The sequence below is a fragment of the Rissa tridactyla genome, chromosome 2 (assembly GCF_028500815.1).
Source record: "Rissa tridactyla isolate bRisTri1 chromosome 2, bRisTri1.patW.cur.20221130, whole genome shotgun sequence".
NCBI lineage: Eukaryota > Metazoa > Chordata > Aves > Charadriiformes > Laridae > Rissa > Rissa tridactyla.
In genome coordinates this window covers 20,935,412-20,960,911 of record NC_071467.1, presented here as the reverse complement: position 1 = coordinate 20,960,911, position 25,500 = coordinate 20,935,412, and the positions used below count along the sequence as shown (strand labels likewise).

Sequence of the window (25,500 nt, the reverse complement as noted above, 5' to 3'; positions counted from 1 at the left end):
AAAGTATCCTGTTAATGTAACAATATTATTACTAATAATAATAACATAAGGAAGCTTCTATAGGTGTTACGACTTTAAGGAAGTTTGGAACGCCCGTTCTACCTCTCTTCTGCTCTGTAACAATGGGCTCTCAATGGTGACTTTTAAAATGTGCAGTACTGCCTGCATCAAATTACTTTTGTTTGCTGTTGTCCATATTTTTTTCAAAATTCTTAACATTTTATTGCAAGACATTAGTGCTTGAATTCAACAAAAGGATTTCAGAACGGCACTATTGGCATGATTGATCTGTTAGACTTAAGACACCATCTGATGTGGATTAACACGATGTTTGAAGAAAATTATCTGTGATATTCTTTAGAAGACTAGCAATTTATTTTTTTTCTCATAACCAGTCAGTGGAGGATGGTGTATTGAGGGCAGGAGGGTGTGTTGTTTCATAATGAGCACATTATTTTTATTTTTTGCATGACTCTGCTTTCAGGCTTACTATCTTCTACTTCAGTTAGAACTTTCTGAACGAGAAAATTTCCGGACCACATAAAATTCTTGAGAAATAAGGAATATTCTAACAGTAGTTGCTCTGAACCGGTAACTCAAAATTGAGCAGGGGCAGTCTTTATTAGATGTTTGATAGCTGCATATAATCCCTGAATTCCTGATCTGAAGTTCCCACTCATCTCATCTTGCATTTGTTACCAGCTACTATACAGCTCAACATGGAAAGGAATGCTTGGAAAACCTACCTGCAGCCAAGGAGTTTCTTAGTATGGACGGAAGAAAATAGTTTCTACTTTATATCCCAAATATAATCCAAGTCAGGACACTAGCTTTAATGTCTCCCTCTTACCAGTCCCATGCTTTCCAAACTCACTGTTCAGTGTGAACAAAACCACAGAAACTTCATTTTGGGGGTTTTGTTGGTGTTTTGGGGGTTTTGGTTTTTTTTTCTTTCACATACAGACAAATGGGAGCAATGCTAGTGGAGTGCTTTGGTATTTGCATCTAGGCTGCTCTTGCAGATGTTGAAACCAGCTTCTTTCTAGCAACAGAAATAGTGATTTTGGGAGGGTTGTACTTCATGGGGTGTAGTTGATTTTGCACAATAATGCAGGGCTTTTTTTCTAGTTGTTCTGGTTCCTGAAAAATTGATACTACTTTAATCAGACTTAAAAATCCAATAATCAATCCTTAGACCTTTTTAACTACTGTTGTAATGTTCTTTTTTCCTGGATATTATAAATACTTTTACTACCCAGCAAAGGCTTAGTTAAAATCGGTCTCTGTTGTAAGACAGGGTAACCAGTGCTTACCTGTTATTTGGGTTGGAATGAATAAATGGCATGAAAAATAACAATTTAGTTACAACTAGGAACTTGCTGAAAATAGCATAATTGAAGAGGAAAAAGAGCTACGTATGAAGGAGCAGAACCTTTTTATTTGCTATTTTAAAAATATGTACGTTGTTTCTGAGAATTTCCTGAGTTCAGTTTTTATCCCTTTGATTATTATTTTTTTTACTGTGTTCACTTTTTATTGAGAAAGAGTCCTATTACCTTTTTTATTGTTTTTTTTGGGTTGTGTTTTTTTGTTTGTTTGTTCTTTAATTGTACCACAAAGCACTATACCATATCTCATTCAGTGCACTCGGAACTGTGATACCATGTAAGGCTTATCCTGTAGTGAATTCTAAATCTGGCGACATTTACAACCTGATTTGTTTATCACATACTGCCTTTAGAGATTCTCAGGTGTTGTATAGTTTTTCTTAAGTATTTTCTCTTGCTATTTTTGCTTACAGGTTTTTGGTGCACTAGCATCTGAACCATTTAAAGTGAGTGATGGCTTTTATGGCACTGGGGAGACCTTTATGTTCACTTTTTCTCCAGATTTTGAGGTAAGTAGTAATAACTTTGTATGCTTTGGTTTCCCCCCCCTCCCCCCATTATGCATTAACTTAAAATACTTAGTGAAAAAATCTAACAGTAAATAATCTGAAAAATTCTAGGAGTTGACCACAAAAATGTCATCATACTATTTTTTCCACAGTAGTGGACATAAGTGCACAGCAAATCAGTAGTGTTTGCATAGTGAAAAACTTAATCAACCTGACTGTTTCATTGTACTGAAAATTTTTCTACACTTCTAAATTCTGCCAGATGTCTGATGGAAAATTCACAAACTACACACTTTCAAGGGGCATATCATCTGACCTTAGTGTATTTTCTTGGTATTCTTCATTGTGTAGAAGTTTTAGTACTCTAAGACCACCTATTTTGGAATGGTCTTATTTTAAATAGTATAAAATGTAAGAGAATCTTTGTCTGCATATATCTATACCCTGAATTTCCTGTGTAAACTTGATAACTTCATTAAATCGGCCTGTAGCCACCCATGGTTTGTCTTTACTGATGCTCCCTTTTGCCCAAACAAAAAGTTCAGATATTTTAACTTGCTAGTCTCTTTTGTTCTTTTTTTGTTCTCATTAGGTTTTCAAATGGACAGGAGACAACATGTTCTTTATTAAAGGAGACATGGACTCCCTTGCTTTTGGTGGAGGAGGGTAAGTTGTTATTTCTTTTTGTCATTAGAGTCTGTTAAAAATGTGTACGTTTGCACACATTTGAAAAGAGAATTTGGAATTGAATGCATTTTGATAGCTCAGGACTCAACAGTTACCAGCCAAACAAAGAATTAGTATGTCAGATATTTAGCTTGCCATGGTGAGGAAACTCTTTTGTCTTCAGTATAGCGTGGCATCAAGTTTCAGCCCTGCAAGGTTATGGTGCCTTGCATGCTCTGCTTGCGCATGTGTCTTGGTGTATTCAGAATGGACACAAGATATTATGATAAATGTAAAAAAATTAGACAGTAGATAAGTGTGAAAATTATGTGTGACTACAAGAGGCTTGCATTGAAACTGTACCGTCCCAAGACATGCCACTGTCTTCAGGAGATATATGTTGCCTCCCCCCCTCTTTTTTTCCTCCATGCAAGTCCATAAGCTTCTGGGATGTTTCCTTTATTCTTTATCAGCATTTTCCTCGCATATGAGTACTGCTATGCCTTTTTCTTAGTACAAATGGAAGGGTCTGAAAACGAGGAATTCTGGTTAGCTTTTTATTTCAGAATAACTGAAAAAGGAATATTCTCAAATTAATAATAAATAGTTTAAAAAAAAAAAATCTTTGCTGCTTCAAATTTATCAACAGCTATGAGTTACTTGTGTTGAAAAAGAATTCTACAATTTCTCCTCATTCCTGAATTCTGAATGTGTTTAATACTTGCTCCCTCAGTCTTTTGCTTTAACGCATTGTCTGTCTTGCAGAGGGGAGTTTGCGCTTTGGCTCGATGGTGATCTGTACCATGGAAGAAGTCATTCATGTAAAACATTTGGGAATCATACACTTTCTAAGCAAGAAGACTTCACTATTCAAGACATAGAAATATGGGCTTTTGAATGAGTATTTAATTATTTCTACAGGGTATTGTCCCAAACCTGACATGAATCAGTGCAGCTCAAAAATCCCTAGGAGCAATATAATGCACCGTTTCACCTTTCTGACTTTTTTGTAAGTTTTCAGCGTGGCCATCTCATTATTATTTTTAAATAGCAGACTTTTTTTCATGCTCTCACATCTGTAATATACTGTCCTACTTTTTCTAAGCTGTAGGCACTCTTACGAAATATAGACCGTGTGGACTAAAAATTAACGTTAGTTACTTGGAGCCTTACAGCCTACAAAATTTTCTTATCCTTTTTACAGTTGCCTCCCAGGTTTCCCACACACACCTTTCTGCAATCCTGCTAGGGGGCTGCTTCACTGAATATAGGTTATTATTTTTGTATTCAAATTATGTCTATGAATGAAGTTGCCCTCTGTGAACCTGTATAAGAAGAAAGCTGCGTGTGGGTATTTGGCAGCAGTACCGTAGAAATTGGTCCGGACCAATGATGGGTTAATTCATATGGTGCCACAAAGAGGTGAGAAGCCTAGCATTCCTTCTTAGCGCATACCAGTACACACGTGGTGAAGTTAGAAGATATCCAAAGTCAACAGTGCCACTTGTCTTGTTTATTGTTCATGTTTAGAAAAAAGTCAGTTTATACATGTTCTAGCTGCATGCTGATTGTATTAATGAGTGTTTTGCACATGCTGTTAATGATCTGCAGGTTTGGGACAAAGACTGACAATATTGAGCTACGTGGCAAGGATTTATAAAATATTAAGGGAATGTAAGAATATGATAGTTCCACAAAGCTAAAAGGGTAAAGCAAGCAAAACTCGGTGAACAATTTGTAGCTATAGTAGGGCATTAAAAGTACAGAAACAGATGCATCTTTCTTCAACATAAAGTGTCAGATATATACTGTTATACTGTTGTAGCCGTGTAGCACATCAACTCCAAGAATATAGCTTATTCCTGTCCAAAGAAAAAATAGTTGTGATGTTTTTGAGTGGGTCTATGTTGTAAATTTACAGTTAGCACCAGCTCTGATTAAAACAAGATAATGTACTATAGGTAGACAATATTGTAATTCCGTAGACTCGTGGAATATGCAAACTTACTGTCATGTGACCTCAAAAAAAAAATGACAGGCTAGAATACAGTTCCAGTAGCTCTTGTCCACTTTTGTAGGAAAATTGATAAGCCATTGTGGCAATAACAGCTCAACAAAACTGTTTGTTTCAAAGCTTTTATTCTATGTTCTGCAAAAACAAAACAAACAAACAAAAGAAAACAAAAAAAAATTGCTGTTAAGTGTGACAGTGACTGACTTTGTGCTGAAATTTCAGCTATTTCAGATGAACATTGTATATTATCTTGTAAATTAATGTTTAAAGTAGTTTTGTTATTATAGAAAAGTGTTGATTGACGGGTTGCTTATAGCACTTTAAATTATTCTAGAAATGGAATAAAAGCCAAATGGGTTGGCTTAAGTAGATGTAGTTGTATATTATTTCAAAATATTTACATCTCTGGAAAGTTTTAAAAACTTATTTGAAGACAGTTTACTGCTATGGTAATGAGAAAGGGCAGATGTTTCATCTATAATATGCTAATGCTCAATATGAATAGGAATACAGGGCTTTGTTTCCTGTCTCTATGTATAGCTCTTTATCCTTATTAGAACTTAGTACAATGTGTAGACTAAATGTTTACAAAATAAGGAACTGTAAATAAATTGAAATGGCTTTTCTCCCCTTTGGTCTTCCACAGCAGTATTATTGTCTTTGTGGAGTTAAGACTGATTATTACAACAACAACAACAAACAAAAATCCTGTAATGGATTTTAAGTACTATAAGGTCACAGTGATGTATAGCAAATAAATCTAAATATATGTAAAAATAAACTTGAGTTGGAGTTTATTTAGAAGCTGGAGTTTACTTAGAAGCACAGATGCGGATTATTGCTGTTCATGTAATAACTTTACTGAATGTATAGGATGCATTTGCTCATCCTTTTGGGGATTTTTGGGTTTTGAAAACCCAATGGGAAGTGGCGAGAGTGAAATACGCTGTCCTTAGCCATTTTCAAGGTGGGTGGGGGGAAGGCATCTCAGATTATCTTTGCTGACAAAACCCATTAATTCAAGTGCTTAGTCTCTATACGAAGCTCATATTGGAAATAAAGCCTATTTTAGACTTTAAATGCTCCTGTGAAGAAATTTCATAAAGAAATACACTTTGAAGAATTTTATAAAAGCACAGAAAATCTTCAGTAGCTGAGTGTCTCTGAGTATTGGGCCAATCTTGGAAAGGCACATGGGGAAAAACAAGTGGAAATCAAGAACAATGTAGTAAGCAGTACAGTAGCAATCACGCTTTTGTATACATTCTAAATTAGTTAGGAATAAAAAGACATTTGATTTAAAGTATAAGCGACTGGGGTAGCACTTGGTGGTGTGCCTAGCTGTGTATAGGATCTATGGAGAGCAATGCATGTCTATTAATGAAAGACCATGAATTTTGTTAACCAACGGTGTAGTTAACTTCTGTATGACACACATAAAAGACTGTGTAGATGAGATCAAAGGCACTGTCTTGATGTACCTCCTGCCTTCGGTTCAACCTCCTGCCTTCAGTTCAATGTGACTTTTCTGCAGTATAATTCCTTTCCATCTTTGCTGATGATGTTTGCGTCTATGATTGTAAAGAGTTGAGGTATGACATATGCCGAAAGCTTTGAGCTACATTTTGAAAGAGTTCAGTGCCAGAAGACTGTGTCTTGGCGTACAGTACTCGGATGTATTCATTGACTAACTTGATGTTTTGCTCGGATGCCTGGAATTCTTACCACATCATCTTTCAGCTCTAAATCCTACTTATGTTAGTGACTGCTTTTGTGTAATCTGCAAAAGAACGTGATTTCTCACATGTGGCTTTTGCTTGCATCCTTCTGCTCACCTATATATATACTACATTAGATTTATTTTATTTTTGTATGAGTTAGCACGTCGGCATAAAATCCAGTCTTTGAAGAGGGGTGAAAACACTTGCTACTCACTCAGTTTCAAATTAAAAAAATATCAGTCTTGATTTGGATACTTCCCAGTATTCCTCATTCAGGACTTGAATCTTAAATCTCACTTTTATGCTCTTCCTTGGTAAATTAACACGTCATCAGGGTGTTTTACTGTTGTCACAGCAATAGGGAACTCTGTTGAGGGAACGAACCTCTACTCTTTCTGCCCTAAAGAGTATGGGCGACTGCGACATGAAACAGAGCTGCACTGACGTACTGGAGCAGATAGTCCGGCTGAGTGAATGGTGTATACTTATTTCTACCATAGTATGTACAGACCACAGTGGTCCTGCTGGCTGTCCCACTGCAGTATCGCCCATCTCAGGTCTGTTTAAGCTCTGCTTTCTGCTGCCCTGCTTATCTGACAAGCTTTGTAATCCTCGTTGAGTTTCTGTTGTAGTAGTTACGCTGCTAGTAGTACACTGCTGTTGAACACTAAACCACTTCTCAGTGTGCCCTGGGGTGGCAGGACTGACTTCAGTTGAGATGTTGGGGTGGTGCAGTGCGTACGCAGCGGCTGAAGTAGCGCTGGCAACAGGAATTGCCAATATTTGTTCTGTGATCAGTGACAATTGAACATTTCACCACAAATGTTATACTTTCCCCTACAGCTAATTTTATTTCAGTAGCCTTCCCTTTTTTCTAAAAAATGAGCTGTAATACTGAACCCTGGCTGTGCAGAAATGATTTAAAGAAGAAATCACTGCCATGGAGGAGGGAGATGATTTCCAGTGGGTGGGATATGCATCCGGTGAACCATCTGCGCGCTTCAAGCCACTGCAGCAACTGTGCTAAGACTTGAAAAAATAGAAAGGTGTGAAAGTCAAATTTATTTCTTCTCACATAAATGCCATGCTGTCATTTAATCATGAAAGGTACATTAGGAATACAGAAAACGGACCTCACAGTTCCTACTAAAGAAGACAAGTTTTTCAATACTGGGGAAGGACCTCTGCTTTCTTAGCAAACTACACAACCCTTGCAAGAGCAACACAAGCCTCAAACAGGAAAATGAGGGAAATGTTACTTGTCAGAAGGAAATCTGTTTCAAATAAAACATTTTGAGGGTGAATAGTATTTAAGTATTTAAGAAAATAATGCGCTAAGCTACCATGAGAGTAACTGAGAGTTGCTTACTCTTCAGCTGAAAAGTTAAGGTGTTTATTTTTGAAGCAAGTCAGAAGAAGGAAAGCAGGCCTTAAATAATATCTACGAAGACTGCTTTAATCAAGCCGTTTCTGAGCTTTATCATCTTACTACTTTAGTAAGTTGGATATTTAAATTTGGCAGAGGTCACACTAGTTTCACAGGAGTCCAACAGTTGCACTATAGTAGGAGAATTAGACTGTGTAACTTATGGAGTATTTTTGTTCAGTTTTTTAATTATTTCAGATTTATTTTCTCCACCTACTTTGCATGGATAAACTTGTCACATATTTATGTAAAAAAAAGTTATAGGTCAATTGACTTATGTGAAACACTTCCATGCATCATAAATTATGTGAGTATTTAATATTTCTCTTGCACAAAAACTGTGAATACTTTTCACACTTTCAGAAAGCTCTGCATGGTACTACTGACTCAAAGGTAAATGATGGAGGACAGTATGAGACAAATCATTAGTCATATCACATGCATGGTTTTCTTATCCATTTTGAGTGGAAAAATGGAAAAAGTTGGGGGGGTTGTTGGGTAAAGTTTATAACATTGCATTAGGATGACTACAAGGAAGGCTTAAGAAGTTATCCACTGTGAGCTGTAAATTTATGATGTATATTAGTGATTACATTGTTACACAGCAAATCTAAGGTTTTAAAGGCAAGGAGAGATTTGAAGAGGGCTTGTGAGCTTTAAGGCTAGTCTTTTTTTCCCCTCAAATGTCAGTTGAGCTGATGTTACCATCACATATAATCTTGTATTTATTCTATGGTAAGTATAAATTGGATATTCCAATGTGCAAAAAGACATCAGCTAAAAGAAATGCTGAGTTTCAAGAAGCAGAGTGCCACTGGTCCGTCCTGTCGCTGAATGTGTTTAAATCAAAGTCACAGAAGTTCAGTTCTTTCTCCTACATTCCATAAGGGAGAATAAAGGAAGGTTCCCCATCTCCTCGTTCACTTTACAGTTCAGTGGAGGATTTTGCCTTGCAGCTTAGGCCTGTCCTTGTCTCTCTTGCCCCCAGTATTAGCATATGCTTTATATGAAACTGTTAACGCGTAGGCTTGTCCACAATGGTGGGCATACAGGTGCCTGCAGAAAAGTCAAAAGTCAATAATATGTTACTCACAAATGCTTAAGTGGATGAAACTTTTATGAATCTCAGCGTTCATACAACATACACAAGTCTGTGGGGTCGGATGGGATCCACGCGAGGGTACTGAGGGAGCTGGCATGAGTACTCACCAAGCCACTTTCCACCATTTATCAGCAGTCCTGGCAAACTGGGGAGGTCCCAGTTGAGTGGAGGTTAGCAAACGTGACGTGCATCCACAAGAAGGGCTGGAAGGGGGATCCAGGGAACTACAGGCCTGTCAGTCTGACCTCGGTGCTGGGGAACGTCACGGAACAGATCATTCCGAGTGCCATTATGCAGAACGTAAAGGACAACCAGAAGATCAGGCAGATCAGGCCCAGTCGGCATAGGTTCACAAAAGGCAGGTGTGCTTGACTAACTTGATCTTTTACAAGGTGACCCACTTAGTGGATGAGGGAAAGGCTGTGGGTGTTGTTTACGTGGACTTTAGTAAAGCTTTTGATAGAGTTTCCCACAGCATTCTCCTGGAGAAACTGGCTGCCCGTGGCTCAGACAGGAGTACTCATCACTAGGTAAAAAATTCTCTTGATGGCCAGGCCCAAAGGGTTGTGGTGAATGGAGATAAATCCAGTTGGCGGCTGGTTACAAGTGGTGTTCCCCAGGGCTCAATATTGGGCTGGTTCTGTTTAATATCTATGCCAATGATCTGGATGAGGGGATCAAGTGCACCCTCAGTAAGTTTGCAGATGACACCAAGTTGTGTGGGAGTATTGATCTGCGTATGGGTAGGAATGTCTTCCAACCTAGACGATTCTATGATTCTATGATTAGCTTAGGTGCAGATATGCCTGCATTTCAGATATTAAGACTGGCTCAGGAGCAATTTTTTCCTCCAAAGTAAATTCTTAACTTGCCCTGATTAATCTGGAGGAAGGTGATTACATCTGAGAATGCCAGCAGTTTATTCAGTGCTAGTCGGGTGTCCGCCTACCTGCATCATATGGGGCAAGAGCAGTAAAATGCCAGAGCTAAATCTGCTCGTGATCCGGTCAGCCCAGCCTTTTTTTGTCAGTAGGCATGCAACGGGGCAGAGACGGCTCGCATGAATGAAAACCGTTGGCAGCAATTGCTTCCTTCCTCTTGTATAATGATTTCTGCATTCCAAGCAGCGCTCAGCAGGTAGAAGACAGTAGAAGAGGCACTCCAACTTCATGTTCCTATTGAACAGGTAGGAAGAAGTAGCAAAACTCTGCAGTTTCTACAGGCTAATTTGTTGGCTCAAGGCCTAAGCCAGGAAGGGTTTTTTCATTCCTACTTCAGCAGTACATGCCTAGTTCTTTTCCAGATGTTTCCCTGAAGGTGAAGTAGTAGATGGCATGGACTTCATATCAAAGCACAAGTTCTTATTACATGTTCTAAACATGCTGAAATGCACCTCATGGTGGTATACTACGGTTTGAGTGTTTCAGTACAAAAATCTATTGCTGCTGCTGTCTCAGGTCACTGAATGAAAGTAGCTGTGTATGATTTCTCATAAAATGGTGAGGTGCTCTTGGGCTTTGTCACACAAGAACATAACACTTGAGAAAGAAAATCTCTGGTGAACTCTGCCGTGTTGTCTTGTGGTAGGATGAGAGTTCCCATGAGCAGAAATACGTAATTCATTTAATATTCGTGTGCCTTTAGTATGTGTTCTTTGTGCAGGTATTTTGTATGACAACTGTTTCATTTCCAGGTACTGTGAAATCTTGTTCAGGTGCTTTGGACAAGGAAGGAAGCTTTCCCAGGGAAATATTTTAACTGCCTGTGAACAGGAGAAAGTACTTATATGTTTTACTTCACAGAATATGCACACATATTTATTCTCTAATGTGTGGGAGAAATAAACCAAAAAATAACCAGTTAAGGGTTTTATTTATAGTTCATGTATTCCTTTGACAATGAAATTTCCTCAAGACAATTTAGACAGCTGTAAAAGTCATTATATAAAGATGTAAAGAATAAGGTAAGAATATACAGGTACTTATTCTGATATTTAAGTATTACACTTAGAGGTCAGTTTTGCAGATCAACTCGAGTAGTCTGAGGGATCTCAAGAAAATGTTAAGTAAGTTCCACTAAATCCATCTGGTTTTTTTCTTCCTTAGGTTCACAACATATAACTGTGCGTAAAATATTAATAATTTACATAATGTCATAATAATCAGTTCTTGTAAATATTATAATTTATATTTTTATATATATAATAAATATTATAAAATATTTGATTTAAGTGTTCATTGGAGCCTCAAACTGGAGTACTTGCACTCTTAATAAGACAGCAATACTTGTTTTATCCCAGAGGCAGGTTCATACACCTTTTCTTCTGTAAGAAGATATTTGCTCTTTCAGTTTGAAAGAATCTTATGGGGACTAAACCCGTTTCTTTTTCGTTATGCAATTTACTTGCCCAGGCATCTTACTCTGAAACCAATGCTTTTCACATGGAACGCATTTTTACCAGGATAGCTATTTTTTACAGTAGTAGTTTAGAGAAACAGGGATCTATATAATCTAGTGAGCATTATAGACCTTACAGAGGTCTCAGATTTGCACATTAATACAAACACGGTTTTAAGACCTAGAAGTATTAGTTCATTAGCATTTACTCCTCTTCAGCATCACACCTGGATTGAAGTAGATCGTTTCAATGATATCAGAATGCTTCAAACAGCAAATGCTATAAAATTAGGCCAGTGTTTTTGTGTAACGTGAAACACCGTTTTCCTTAAAGTTAGTTGATTTATGAACACTGTTTCTGTATATTTTTTCACGGAGGTACACCGGGGAAGATGCTGATTGTAGCCACTTTTTAACTATACACAATAGTACAGGCACCTGACTAGTTTTTATATGTTACATTATTTTCCCCTCAACTTATAAGAACCATATTTACATAGATAAACAGATGATACATTGCACACCCTTGTATAGGAGGTATTTTCTATGTGGATATCTATTCACAACACTTTTGTGCATTACATTCTATTGGGTGTTTTCTCTCCAACATCCATAACTCTAAATATGAAACTATCTAATAAATTAGTTATATAAATACATTCAATAAAAAAACCTCATTTATAAAAAGAAGGGTTTTGTCTCAGTTTGTACATGATATGTAAAAGAAAGTTGTATCAATAGTTGCCACAAGATAATACTGCAGTAGTATTTGCATATCCTGTTTGTAAAAGAACCAAATGTGGTATCCTTGATTCTGTGTGCAAATAAAACTATTTTTACATGCATTTAAATAAATGAATTAGGAAATATGCACACAGGATCACTTTCACAGGTCAAAAACTTGGTCTGAGTTTATGTTGTCAGTCACCTTCTGATCTGGCCTGGTTTGGATTCCTGATATCCCAGTTTAAATAGTTGAGAAGATCTTGGCTGTAAGAACAAGTTAAAATTGGAATTCATTTGTAACTACTTGTATTGCTATGGGTTTTTATAGTCAGCTGCTTGTATTCAGCATAGATTTTTCTCTTTATTTTTCATGTGGTAATTATTTGAAGTGTCCTGCAAGCCCTCCAGGTACAGAGAAAAATCCGTTTGTATGCTTACGTTATCGTGCAGTAGTTATAAAATACATATTCAGAAGAAAGCTCAATGTCTTTTCTGTGTGGGTGAACGGGGACAATCTTGCATTCAAAATGTGCAAACACTAATAGCAAGGGAGACGTGGAGAAAGATTTTCCAAAAGAGTTAATCTTGTTGTAGCATGCCTATTTTAATAAAGTAATTATGACATTATCATCCCTTCCTTGCCACAACATTTCTCCCTCGAAGTCCACCAGCCCATGTTTCCTGGCTCTCATGAGAATCCCAACAACCTTATCTGAAATACGAACGTATCTCTCGAAGAGTTCCCCAAAAGTGACTTGGATCTTGCCGTCGGGCCGTGGCTTAGCCATTGATTCAATGATGAAGCACATGTCTCTAATCTCCCGGTGGATGTGGGCCTCGGCTCTCTTGGCTCTTTCAGCAGTTTTGGTTCCTTCCTTTGGACGACCATAGCCTTCATCTCCTTTGTGCAGGCGTGTGGACATGGCCAGCTCATGGTCAAATTCCTCGCTGAAGGGATTCAGCTTCTGTGTTATGATGTGGTGGTCGGCCCATTCTTGCCACCTGTCCTTCAGGCTGTTAACGGGGCTGTATTTCCTGTGGGCTTTGGCGCTGGCTTCTTCGCTGAACCTGCTTGTGCTGCAAGAAACAAAAAAGGGCGTTTGAGCTTTGCATTTCGTTGTTGAATTACACAGTTTTATTACTAATTTCTTCTATTAACTTCGTTACCATGTTTTTCCAGACGAGCTGCTCACCACCAGGTGGCATGAGTTCACTACTTCTAAATTAGTTCTTTGGGGGCTTTTAGTCCATGTTCCAGTTTGCGCTCAAAAGCAAATTTGCTGATCACTGCTTAATCTCATCTACATTACTACCCTCCAGCCTAGATTTGAGACTATTTTGCCAAACGTTTGCTCAGAATGACTTAATGCTGTCAGGGGTAGAAATGGGACGTTGCTGATTACCTGCACTTTCTATGCCTTTGGTCAGTCACGTGGATCCCCATTTCTAGAGCCTGAAATCTGCCTGCCCTGATGTTATAGATGACAGTAGCTGTTAAGTGTAGGGACTGGGTCCTCAGCTATTCTTGACTGAAAAACAGAAGGTAGTGTCTATAAAAATCTGTCCCCTGAAATAGATGTTGATGTTTAAAAATCTAATGGAGTGCGGTAGCTCTGCCTATGCTCGTGTGTCTGGAGTGTGGTTCTAAACAAGTACTGAAGTCCAAAACTCACATTCCCACTGGCAGGGTACAAGCCTGAAAGAAATTTGGGGCTACTGAGATTTTTGTCAAGGTCAAAGGAATGAGGAAAGATATTCAGAGGTCTTATTGACTGTTTTTGTGTGTGTGTGTGTCTGCATAGCAACATCATATTGCTGGATGGCTCCAGGCAGACAAATTGTTGATCCTCTTTCCTCTAGTGGCCAATCTCACGCATTGTGGGGGAGCTATAGATAGCCTGAGCTGGTCTTTGTGCTAGCCACATCCTGTCATTGTGTCTGCACAGAGCTCGTCTGGGGAGTGTGTTGTGCTGTGGCTGTGCCAAAGTAATTTGTTTTCTAATATTTTTATTCCCCAGAAGGCTGCTCTGAAACCTCCCCAGTAATGTCAGCTGAATATTAACAGTAACACCAGAGAACCAAAATACAGTTAGTAAAACAGTGCAGAGGACTGCAAATCTGCAGGAAAATTTTGTTTCCCTGCTCTTTGGGCATTGCATTGTTTTCAAAAGAGAGAATAGGAATGGTGGAGATGTCCCCAGTTCAGGTCTGCGCACCAGAAGGATGCCAGTACTGGGTAGCATTCTAGTGTTAGAGCAAGAACTGCAGACACTTAGTGCTGGGGGCAGAAGAAGGAGTAAGAGAGCAGGACCATTCTTTTAGCTGTGGAGTTGTCATTAGCTTGGCATAGCTGTATTGAGAAACTGTATTTAAAAAGCTCCAAAATACTCTTCCCCATCTCAATATGGTGAAAAGCACCAGAAGAATTGAGCCAAATAAATGCGCCTTTCTTGTCTGGTGTGACTGCAGAGCATCCTGAGAGTAGGCAGTCTGTATGTACCTGTGGTTTTGTGCAATTAAATGATTAACAGTTAGGTGTTGGCAGGAAAGCATTAAAATAATCAGTGGGGTAAAGCTAGGCAATTTTGTTTCCCAACGATAAACCAGATCCTCCGGTATATGAGCTGTTGTCGTACGGAGAAAGGGAAAGCTGTGATCCCTTGCCCCAAATTGTGGCTTTATTGCCCAGAGGAACCGTGGGCACAGGGTTTGGGTATGCAAAGCAATTTGTCTCCTGAAACTTACAGATCTCCCAAAAGCCACAGAAACCTGAAGCTCAGATTGATTGCTTCTCCAGCTTTTCACGTGGGAGGGTATCAGTGAAGGGCTGGGGGAAATGGATGACAACCCTAAGTGAATCAAAATTGCTTAGAAGAAGTGATACCAACAGTCTGGGTGGAGCTGACAAGCACATCCCATCACAGAGAGCTTATCCCTCAGCCACAGCCAGCTGCTCCCCTTCTCTCCGACGGCCATAACCCCTGAGAAAGGCCCATAGCTTCGTTTCCCCAGGTTGAGGGGAAAGAAGGCAGTGAGTGAGATGATAGCATAACTCTAAAGGCTTTGTTACCTCTTTTTATTAAACACCGTAGTAAGTATTCTTTTCCTCCTGAAACCTTTAGTTCTCTTTTCTAGTTGAATACTATTATCACCTTCCTTATTTGAATTGTCTTCTCAGTGGTTGAGCAAAACACCATCTTATCTATCCTTTTGCTCTTACCGTGCCCCACATGGGTTTGGAAAAACCTTACTGTTACTAACGTTTTTTTGTAGCCCATCTTCTAATTCAATTATTTCTGGTGGCCAAAGTGCAATTTTCCCCATTGTTTAGCTTAATGACAAGTTAACGCTGTAAAGTGTACACATGCAGAGGGTTTTTTTTTTCATGTTGGTACAGTACGTACACAGTGGATTGCAGATCCAAAATGAAGGTTGTGAGCGTTAACCCACTGTAAGAAGTGCTTTACCTGTAACAATTAAATAAGTTAACCTGTTAATCAGAGTGACCACCCTAAATGCATTCTGAACTTCTAGGAGAACATTGTCCGTGTTCCATGGTCCCTGCAATCCTTCCTGTAGGGGAAGAGTATGGATCCCTTTTTAATATTCTTAGTTTCATATCACTATTGCACCCTTTTGGCTCCCAAGCAGGAGCAAAGTAGTATTTTCTAGGCCTGTAGGCATTAATGTGACTTTTGCTAAGGAAGCAACCTTATTCCAGTAAATATTGCAGCCAGAAATTATGAAGGTGCTGATGTGAAGAAAAAAACTCCTGGTACTAATGTTTTTTTTCCTGGAATATAGAGAGGAAAATGGGCGATTTGCTTTAATAACCATGTACTTATGGCCTTTTTGAAGAAGATTAAGCCCCACTGACAGGTTCATAAAAGCAGCAGGCTGAAATAATGTATTCTGAGGCTATTTAATAAATTTAAAAAAATATGTAGTTAAAAATTCCAGTCCTGGTAACAGCACTGTAAGTGCAGAAAATGACTTTTGTGTCAGATTTCAGTGGAGAGAGAGCTGTAAGTAACATAGAGGGTATTATTTCAATCATTTGCACCTCAGTAATTATGGCTAATAATTTTTTTTTCCTAGGTAGCAGCACTAAAATTAGGCATATGGGGAAAATATATGTTAAGTCTAACAGAAAGATTGCTATTTTGTTTCTACTATAGCATTTTAAAGTGAGCAATTTGCTTTAATTGAGGTTATGTAGAGATAGTATCTGCTGCAAATGTATGCTCTTTCCCCACTGTATGTGTGAAATCTTTGTTTTGAGGTCCTGACTTCTGTCAAAGGACAGTGCAGGTTGTCTCTCCCAAAAGCAGGGGCCACAAACTTTTAAGGTTGCCGGAGAGCTTTTATCAGTTTGTCTATTAACCCTTTGCTCCTTGTGGGAGATGCCTGGTCAGCTGTACAGCAAAGCAGCCTTCTAAGCCCCAATCTGAATAGTTAAAATAACCGTGTGTTTTCAGACAGCTGCGCTAAAAAATACCGTATGGTTGAAATCCATTACTATGTTAGTCCTGGGCTGATGTTGGTCGCGGTGAGCAGTCAGTAGTGAGGTATAAAACCCGAGCAGTGGGAATGGCACAGCCAGCCTGCCTGCAGAGGGAGCAAGAAGTCTTTTGGCGTTTTCACCAGTGCTAGTCCCAGTTTTTCATTTCTGAAATGGCGATTAGGATGTGGAATGAACACACTGGCCCTGATCCTCCGATGCCTGCTGCCTTGCTCATCCTTTGCACACAAGCTGATGGGTGGGTGGAAACCCTGCCTTCCCGTCTCAGATTGCCTCCTGCTCGGCTCGCGCTCGCATTGTGGATGCAGAGTAGCAGCAGTGGAGACTCAGGCCCCACCACGGGATGGCTTCTGGTAGACACCACGTCCTGGTGCCAGCCTCTTTCCTCCCTGCAGGCTCGGGCAGACGAGCTCTGCCAGACCCTGCCTTGGTCCAGGTTTCACCTCCAGCTGCCCTCCCTGCCCAGTGAAGCCAGTGGGCAATGCGTCTGCTTGGCTTTGGCTCGGTGCACCATGGCCTCATCGCAATTTCACAGCTAAATGTGAGGTTTTACACCGAAACAGTTCAGGCTCAACCACACCTTCCTTTCTGTTGCCTTTGTTCCAGGAAATTACCAAGTTTGTAAAACAGAGGACCTGAGCAAACAGCATGTTGTGTCTGTAACGGCTGCCTACAGTTCCCATCTTGCAGCACTGACGTATGAATTTTTTAATCTTTTACTGACAAAAGAGTGATGAATTAGTTTGGCATCTGCCCATTGGCAAGTCTGGCCAACACACAACTCTTTGTAGCCGTCTTCTGGAAAGGCAATTCTGCTGGAGATCTCTGGGAAAAGGAACCAGAGAATCTCTACCAGCCTTTGCTGTTCCTCTGCTCTTCTGGGAGACTTCCCAAGGACTGCATGGCTATGGCTGAACTCTGCTTGTGTGCTGCCTGGGCTCCAGATTTAATATGCACCTGCTGTTGTGTAGTAATCTTCAAGCATGAGCCTCTTACTGAAAGAAGTATTACTCAAAACTCTGATACTATGAATTTGCTACTTAATTCAAAGTTTTAAGTAGAACCTGTAATAACTCCGTAGGTAAGTAACAGATTCTGCTTCCTTTTTTCTTCACACCATTTACAGGCATAAGGAAGTCTGTACATCAGGAACTTCCACTTTTGCAACATATTCAATGCACTTCCCCCTCCCAGCCCCTTATGATAGCGTACCCAAACAGAGACTTTGAATTTGAAGAACGTAGTGATGATTCAAATGTTCTTTTTTGTCTGATTATTTACAACACATAGCAAGATTCAAATCAATCCTATAGATGTTGAGGCAAGCTAGATGCTTTCTAATGTATGTTTAGGGTCCCAGCTCCCATGAAAATTTCCATTCTTTGACTTGACGAATTCCAAATCCATAGAAAGCTTCCAAAGAGAAGCGGTGAACCCAGCTTTTGTTAAGATGTACTTAAATGTAATTCCTGTAACATCAGTTTTGGCCATTCTCTGCAAATTACTCCCAAGAATATTTACAATTTATACTAAGCAAAATAATGAGCAAGTATTTGGAAATATTATTGCTTTGGACTTAACATTTGCTGAAATAAATTAATAGCTGTGGGCCTTTGGTGAGGTAAAAATTGTTATTCTGAAATATGGACTAAAGTACTAAGAAGTAAGTAGTGATTTTGATGAACCAGCAAATCCAGTGTGAAAATTAAATGTAATTAACATTACCCAAATGTAGCTTCCTGTATCTATTATGTATATAGTACATAAACCCCAAGGCTATAGTCAGATGTTGTTGACTAACTATTTAAGCACAGAGAGATATGTGAAAGGTTTCCTGTATTTTATTTTTTTTTTTTTCATTTTCTTCAAGAGTAATAGTTTCTCTTTGACCATTTTCTACCATTTTTCCCCCCATCTTCTTTATGGAAACCTGTACCTCTCCCAGGGTCTGCTGACTATTTGTGATAATGTAATAAAGATGTTTTACTTACAAAGATGGCACAGGTCGTTTAATCCTCACAGCTGTCACCTCTCGGTCACTGTCGTCTTGCTCGAGTTTGTCCTCTGCCTCCCCATAGCCACTGTCCTCTGCATCCAGGCTGTTGTCATGACACTTCAGCAGCAGTTCTTCCTTAGCCCCCTCTTTGTCCTCTTGTTCCACCTGTTTCCAGCCCTTGGTCAGCTCTGATACCACATTTGAACACTTTCTCCTTATGGTTGGAGATAATTTCCCACTAAGAATTTTGTCAGTAGCACTTGATTCTTCTTTGAGCTTGGTCATCTCTGGGCTACTACCGTTATTCTCGTATCTTTCACTGAGGAGGCTAACATCCCCTCCTCGTTCATAGGCTTTGCTTACAACTGTTTTGGTCACTTCTTTGCTTTTAATGTTGAACTTTTTGAGGGCTTCATCTGATTCCCTTGAATTTTTTTCAGCATCTCTTATTGCCACTGATTCCTTTGCTGAGGATTTTTCGTCATCTTTTCCTTGGTCCCTCTTGACAGATGGAATTGGCCATTTTTCGAAGGATCTTTCTTGTACAGGCTGAGCTGATGAGTCTGCTTTGGGGGGGACCCATCCAGAGGGCTCCTGAGCTTGCTTTATGTGGTGGTCAGATGCCCACTGCTGCCAACCTCGTGCCAGGCTGAAGACTAGGCTGGCCATTCGGATCTTGTGGACAGCCCTTTTCGCAGAAGTAGTGCTCGTCTTCTCTTCAGTAGCCATGTCGCTGTCTGCTGCCATCCTGGCTTTTCCTCTTCTTATGCTAAGCACCTTCTGAATGAACTTCCTGAAGTGAATGATGTCCCGCGAAGAGAGCTACAGAGATTTAAATAGAAGCAGGAGCAGTTTGTGCCCATGGAAAATATGTGAAACACTTCTCACAAAGATATAGTATCCTCACTGTTACAGAGGTCTTTTTTTAAAACACGGGGTTGCATTTCATCACAGCAGATGAATGATGCATGATGTAAAGAGGGTGACACAGACCTGCACTGGTAATAGTGGGAAATTAGCAGCTCCTTTCGTCCTCCTTGCCTGGGACTGCTCTGTTCTCAATTTGTTGGCAAGGGTCTTGTTCTTCTGGAAGTGGAGAACTTGGGTTAGGGATACGGAACAGGGTGCCTGAAACTGCTAAATGTGAAGTGCTGTCAGTTGCTGACAACTTGGGCCAGAGCAGAGACCCCTCATCATCACAAGTAAATAGTGGCCCTCGTCATGGAGTGTAAAGCCAGAAGCAGGCTATGAATGAGGAATTTTTGGATGCATTTTTCTAAAAAGATGCTAGGTGATTTCTTCTTATTGCTCATATGTCCAAGGAAATCCAGGTTTGTTAATTTTTTAAAAGGTGTTTATGTGCTCTGTTCCCAGTCATTATCTATTAATGTCCATCTATTTAGAGTGTACCTTCGGGGGGGTGGGAACACTCCCGTGTTCGGTGTCAGCGCTAAGAAGAAGGGAATCACTATCTCTAGTCCGAGGATTCATATAATAAGTCTGACTCCATCAGATGGATGATCTCCTAGCTTTAGGATTTGAAAAAATAAAGTATAGCCTGTTTTAATCCCTTACTGTTTTTTCAAGGCAGTTGTATATAAAACTTAGTGTTTACTTGTATGCTATTTACAGAATAATTTTCTTTAGTACCTACAGTATATTAAAAAAATCAAATTTCCTAGGAAACCTTGTGATTTCTTTGTTCCAGATGACTTCCTGGAGGGTCTTTGTGTTTGGATTTGTAAACTGTTTAGTGAACTGATCCATTAATTGTTACATAAAAATAAACAGACATTATCTGAGATACAGTCTTGTGGTATCTTGTTTCTTAGTATAATGTTTCCTAAATAGGAGCGGAAAATGGCATTTCTTTTTCCATCCATCATACCTTGCAGCTTACAGGATGACCTGTGGCACTTGCCATGTGGCACTCTGAGGCACACTGAACTTCAAGGAATTCTGTTGGCTTCATTGGTGTTACACCAGAGATAAATATGGACTCTTGGTACCCTGCCTGTTTCTCTTCTCTCTATTAAAGGCTGGGCTGTTTGAAGTAGGTTAGATCATATCCAGCCCTTGTTTAATAATATAAGACTATATCATACCTTTGTCTTCTAGGCAGAATTCCTCATTAATCTGTGGGGTCATTTCCTCTTCAAAACTGATGACATAATGTAAGTTAGTGTTGCTATTTGATATTTACTCTTACTTTTATTTTAGAAAGAAATGTGGCACCTCTGTATACTGTACGATCTCAGCTACTACCAACTGCATCATAACAGAGAAATGGCATTGTGAGGTGTACTGAGGCAACTTGATCAAGAAGCAAGTGTTACCAAACATTTATTTTAGTGTCTTTTTAAGGCTCATCAGGAATGGGAGCTTCTTGTGCTTAAAAAGTACGCATGTGCCTGCATGCATGCTCAAAGGGTTGTGCATGTTCCCTAATATACAAGGAAGATGCAAGTGAAAGAAGAGACTAATGCTCATGAAGAGTATGAGGCTACCTCATTACATCGTTCCCTATGATTTCTTGAGTATAAGGTTGGCCGAGGCTTTAGGAATGAGCTGGAAGCTAAATACAGAGGTAAGGAGTGAGGCCAGGGGGAGAGTCCAGTGAAACGTAAATGAAAAGACCATGGAAGGACAATCATGGGGTGTAAGACCAATAGGGACCCCTGTCCTAAAGTAGGATCAGCTCTACCTGCATCTGTTCAGATTCCTGTTTTACCTGTTCTTAAAGACTACCAGCAGTAGATATTCCCCACTCATTCTGGCTAGGCAATCTATTCCAGGATTAACTGGCTTAAATAAAACCTGTTCTGATGTCTTACCTCCACATCTGTCACAGCACTTTAAGGCTCTATCACTGTTGAGAACAGACAAACCCCACCCTTTCTGAGGCAACCTGTCTGTGCGAGGACTGCTGTATTCCTCCTCAATCTTCTAAATGACCACACTTCTTCCTAACTTTTCTTGTGTTCTGTGATCCCTGATCATGCTCTGGATTCCCTGCACTAGGTCCACATATTTCTTCAAGTGTGATGCCCAAAATGTGGATCATATTCTGATTTAAGCTTGCCCATACTGATTAAAAGGAACAGAAGTCTTGTACATTGGCTCCTGGTTCATATTCTACTTGTAATCCCCAAAGTTTCCAAAGACTTTTGTGCTAAATGGCTATCTGCGTTCACAGAGCTGGCAGTTCCTTCTTATGCGATCACCTTTGTTGTTATTAAATTGTGTTCTGATTTGTTCAGATGACTTTTTCAATTTCTTGTGAATAATTTGATTTTTAATCCCCGTTCCAGTGTTCTTGCAACTCGATTCATATTTCGTAAGGGTACTGTTTATTCTACTTTTGGAATCACAAGTGAAAATAGCAGGTAAGTATAAAGTAGACCCAGTTAACAAGCACATTCAGTTTGATGGGAGCTATTGCTCTGGTTTTCCAGGTAATTTTATACTATTCCAATGCATTTTGCATATAAGATCAAAATCAAAAACTTGACCAATATAAAGATACGGCTCTGGTTTTCCAGGTAATTTTATACTATTCCAATGCATTTTGCATATAAGATCAAAATCAAAAACTTGACCAATATAAAGATACGGCTACTCTTGCCCATCTGTGGGGATTGGACCAAATGACCTCTGGAGGTCCCTACCAACCTCAACCATTCTGTGATTCTGTGATCTTCCAAAGGCTGCTGCTTTCCTGAAAAAGAATTAAGATTCTAATGTAATTTGTCAAATTGAAATTGCTTGCAACTGTCCTTGTTACAAAGGCCTCTGCTAGGTTTATTACTGTAATTACTGTTGAGGTTCTTGGGCACTTTTACTCTCATACTGTCTTTGCAAGTAGTTGTATTGAAATTCATGGTACTAAAAAAGAATTACATTCCTGAGGAATGTTTGGAAACTACAGCGCATTTCAAATAACTTCTTAATAAAGAGACTCCTTTTTTCTAATGGACTTGACCTTGGTGTACTGGACATAGTCCCACAGACTTAATGCTTACATAATTTAGATAAATGACGACAAAAACTTACAGACTAATGAAAAAACACCAAGATTGCAGATCTAAACTACTATTAAATCCATGTTGTACGACAATATGTTAAACAAATGTTTAGTTTAAATTAGTCACTATTTTAAGCTGAAGTTATAACATCACAGACTTGTCCAAAGTGCTAGTGAAACTTTAATGTAATTATTCTGAGGATAACTAAATTTATGATGCTTAACTTTAGGGTGTACAATGATGATGTCTTGAAAGTGTTGAATGGTGTCTTATTTTATATGGTGATGTTGCCAGCAAGAAGTTAATCACAAGAAAAATATAAATAATGTCTGAGTCATCCAGTCAGATTCATACTTTGAGGGTTGCTTACTTTACATGTTTTACTGCAGTTAGAGTAGAATTTATTACTTCATGGTTTTAAATTTTTATTCTTAGTGGAAGAACAGGCCAAGGCTACGCCTAAATTTCCGTGCCTAATCTCCCTCCTGGCACTTCTAAAAGGCAATAGCCAGCCCTTAGGGCACGGGTATGTTTTAGGCTGGCTGAGCCTGGACCGCGTTCTCTATGTGTCTTCCACACCGCCCAAGGTATGCTCCAATGCCCAGCAAGGCTCGGTGCGGGTGATTGCCACAGACTTTCAAAAGTCCAAAACCTGTGCTGGAAGTCAGAGTTGAGGGACAATTTATTGCAGAAGGTATATAGGAGTAATAGCAACTGGAGAAAGTGAATAGATGAGCGGGCTTGAAATTTAGGTTGAAAGTTATAACTCTCTTTTTCTTGCCCCTGGCTGTGTACAGTTCTGGGATTTAATCTCTTTGGCATCTTGAGACAAATCTGCTCATGTTCCTAGGATGTTGGTGCTGCTTTTGGATTGCTGCATTTCACTTAATACTTCTGATTTCCTGAATGCAAAGTTATGAAGGACCACCAGAGAGGTTGCCATCGTCAGTGTTAAAAGTCGAGATTTTTTTTTTTTTGTTGTGTGGCTTTTTTTCCCCCCCCCCGGATGGATTGTTCTCTGTATAGTTTTTAAAAGTCCTTTTATTTCCTCTTTTATGCTGTGGAATATTATCAGTATCTGAGAGACCAGCTTGTCATTAATTTTTTATTTTTTATATATTTTTTAGTATGCTTAATTTTAAAAGTAGAACTGTATCCTTCATCCATTGCTTTAGCTTTTCAGACATTGATATAAGTTATTCAATGTTTCTTATGCCTTAAACCAAGGAATTTCATTTTCAACCAATTCTAAGTGTATGAAAGATGCTGTCTTCCACCTCAGGGTTAGTGGTGAATAACAAGAACAATCTGTGTTTCATGGTAAAGTATAACCATCTGCCATTATCGATAGGAACCTCAAGACTGAATTTTCTTTTCATCAAGACACTGTTAAAGTACGTTGTGTCAGAACACCATATGTTGCCAGTGACCACAGAAAACCTGGGCAAAGGGTCAGGGTTCTGGGTTTCCTTATTTTTAGAGTTGATGTCAAACATATAACTTCTAACAATAGGAATGAGCAACTGTGTCTCATTCAGTGTGCAGTTTCATGTACAATCCAGGTGACCAAGCTCTAAGAAATGGACCGATCCTGAGCCTTTGGGCTGGTCCTCTCTCGCCATTAGCAGAAAGCAGCGTACACATCGGTTGGTGCAGTTTCTTGTGTTTGCTTCCGATATGTAGACATAGCGGGTTTTGCTGAAATTCTGTTGTATTGAGGATACTACCCCTGTGTAATTAACAGGGAATCTTGAATCCGCATTTGATTACATGTCATTTCAGAATTCAACTATATGAGAAATTGAGGCTTATCCATGACCTATCACGACAGCTCTGCTTTGTGAAGAAAATATACCCAACAAACTGCCAAGAAAACCCTGGTTGGAACCAGGGTTGAAAGACTCTTAGTTGCGGAAGGGTAGTGGGGGGAGAGGGAGGACCCACTACCCAGTAGCAGCAGCTATAGCTGATGAATTGTAGAGCATAACACCAGAGCTCCTCTCACTCTGGGTGAGATGGAATTGAATGCAAGCCAGCGAAATAACAGAAAACAGCCCTGTAGAATCTGAACTGGCTGAACACGAGAATTCAGGTCTCTCTGGTAGAGACCTGTCTGTTAGAGCTGAGAGAAACCCAACTCGGGATGCAAAGATGCATCTATATATCATCAAGTTCTATACAAGCCCTGCTACTGAAGTGACAAAACTCTTCTCTGTCTTGAATATCTTACCCCTCTTAAGTTGTCTTCTCTTTACAGAAGACCAAAATTAAGATTAGGACACAGTGCCTTAAAGCACTTTGGTGCACTCTTCCTATTTTTGCATATAGTGACCACTGCTTTCCTTGGGAGTTAGATCCGTGCAAGGAATCTATGCATTTTAATCAAATTTATACAAGAAAAAAAAGTGGAGGTAAGCTCGGATGCTTTTAGTCCCATTGTACCTTCAAGCATAAATACCTCTTTTATCTGAATATCTGTAGGGAGTGAGTGAACAGAAACAAGGAAAAAGCAGTAATGAAGCAATATTTCATTTAAAAGTGTAAGCAAACATTTGCAGGAAATCATTTGCATTAGGTGTTCAGTTCTACTTGCATTATGAGGGAATTTCTGAAGATCATGAAAACAAGATAGCCTTTAAAAGATACGTACAAATATGTTGCTATTCAAATTTATATTGATTGTATCTCTTTATCGGTGAATGGTTATATTTTTCTGATAAGGAAATTATTTAATATTATGAGCAATTTAATTTTGTGGTTCCAACTTGCTGACGTATCTTAGTTTACAGTTTACCAAGAAAATAGTTTTATGGCTTTGAGACTATGGCATTATTGGCTGCTATTGAAACCTGACCCTGAGCAGAACATTGGATACAAGGAATTTAAAGTCTTCACATAACTTTGCAATACGAGACGGACAGGAGCCATACCAGAATAGGAGAACCTGAAATCAGACACCTAGATGTAATGTGATAGATGATAAATGTATTTTAAACATCTACAAGAAA

At 39.2% G+C, this 25,500-nt stretch overlaps 2 protein-coding genes across 10 annotated transcripts in view; one reads left to right on the top strand and one right to left on the bottom strand.

The window, feature by feature from the left end:
- The window catches only part of OXR1 (oxidation resistance 1), a 372,567-nt gene that overhangs the window by 289,906 nt on the left and 57,161 nt on the right, over positions 1-25,500 (top strand). For 6 of the 9 annotated variants that reach the window (XM_054193063.1, XM_054193057.1, XM_054193059.1 and 3 more), the window contains 3 exons: positions 1,802-1,897; positions 2,490-2,563; positions 3,329-5,358. In XM_054193063.1, the coding sequence (XP_054049038.1) occupies positions 1,802-1,897; positions 2,490-2,563; positions 3,329-3,464 (306 nt within the window). In that variant the 3' untranslated portion in view covers positions 3,465-5,358. Of the gene's footprint in view, positions 1-1,801; positions 1,898-2,489; positions 2,564-3,328; positions 5,359-10,519; positions 10,671-25,500 lie in introns of those variants that run through there. The other 3 variants (XM_054193061.1, XM_054193060.1, XM_054193058.1) reach the window with 2 other exon arrangements.
- ABRA (actin binding Rho activating protein) lies at positions 12,308-19,262 on the bottom strand. The gene is made up of 2 exons (XM_054193067.1): positions 18,463-19,262; positions 12,308-13,026 (listed from the first exon to the last, which is right to left on the bottom strand). Exons 1-2 carry the CDS (start codon positions 19,212-19,214, stop codon positions 12,549-12,551), a joined length of 1,230 nt encoding a protein of 409 aa, XP_054049042.1. The 5' UTR covers positions 19,215-19,262; the 3' UTR covers positions 12,308-12,548.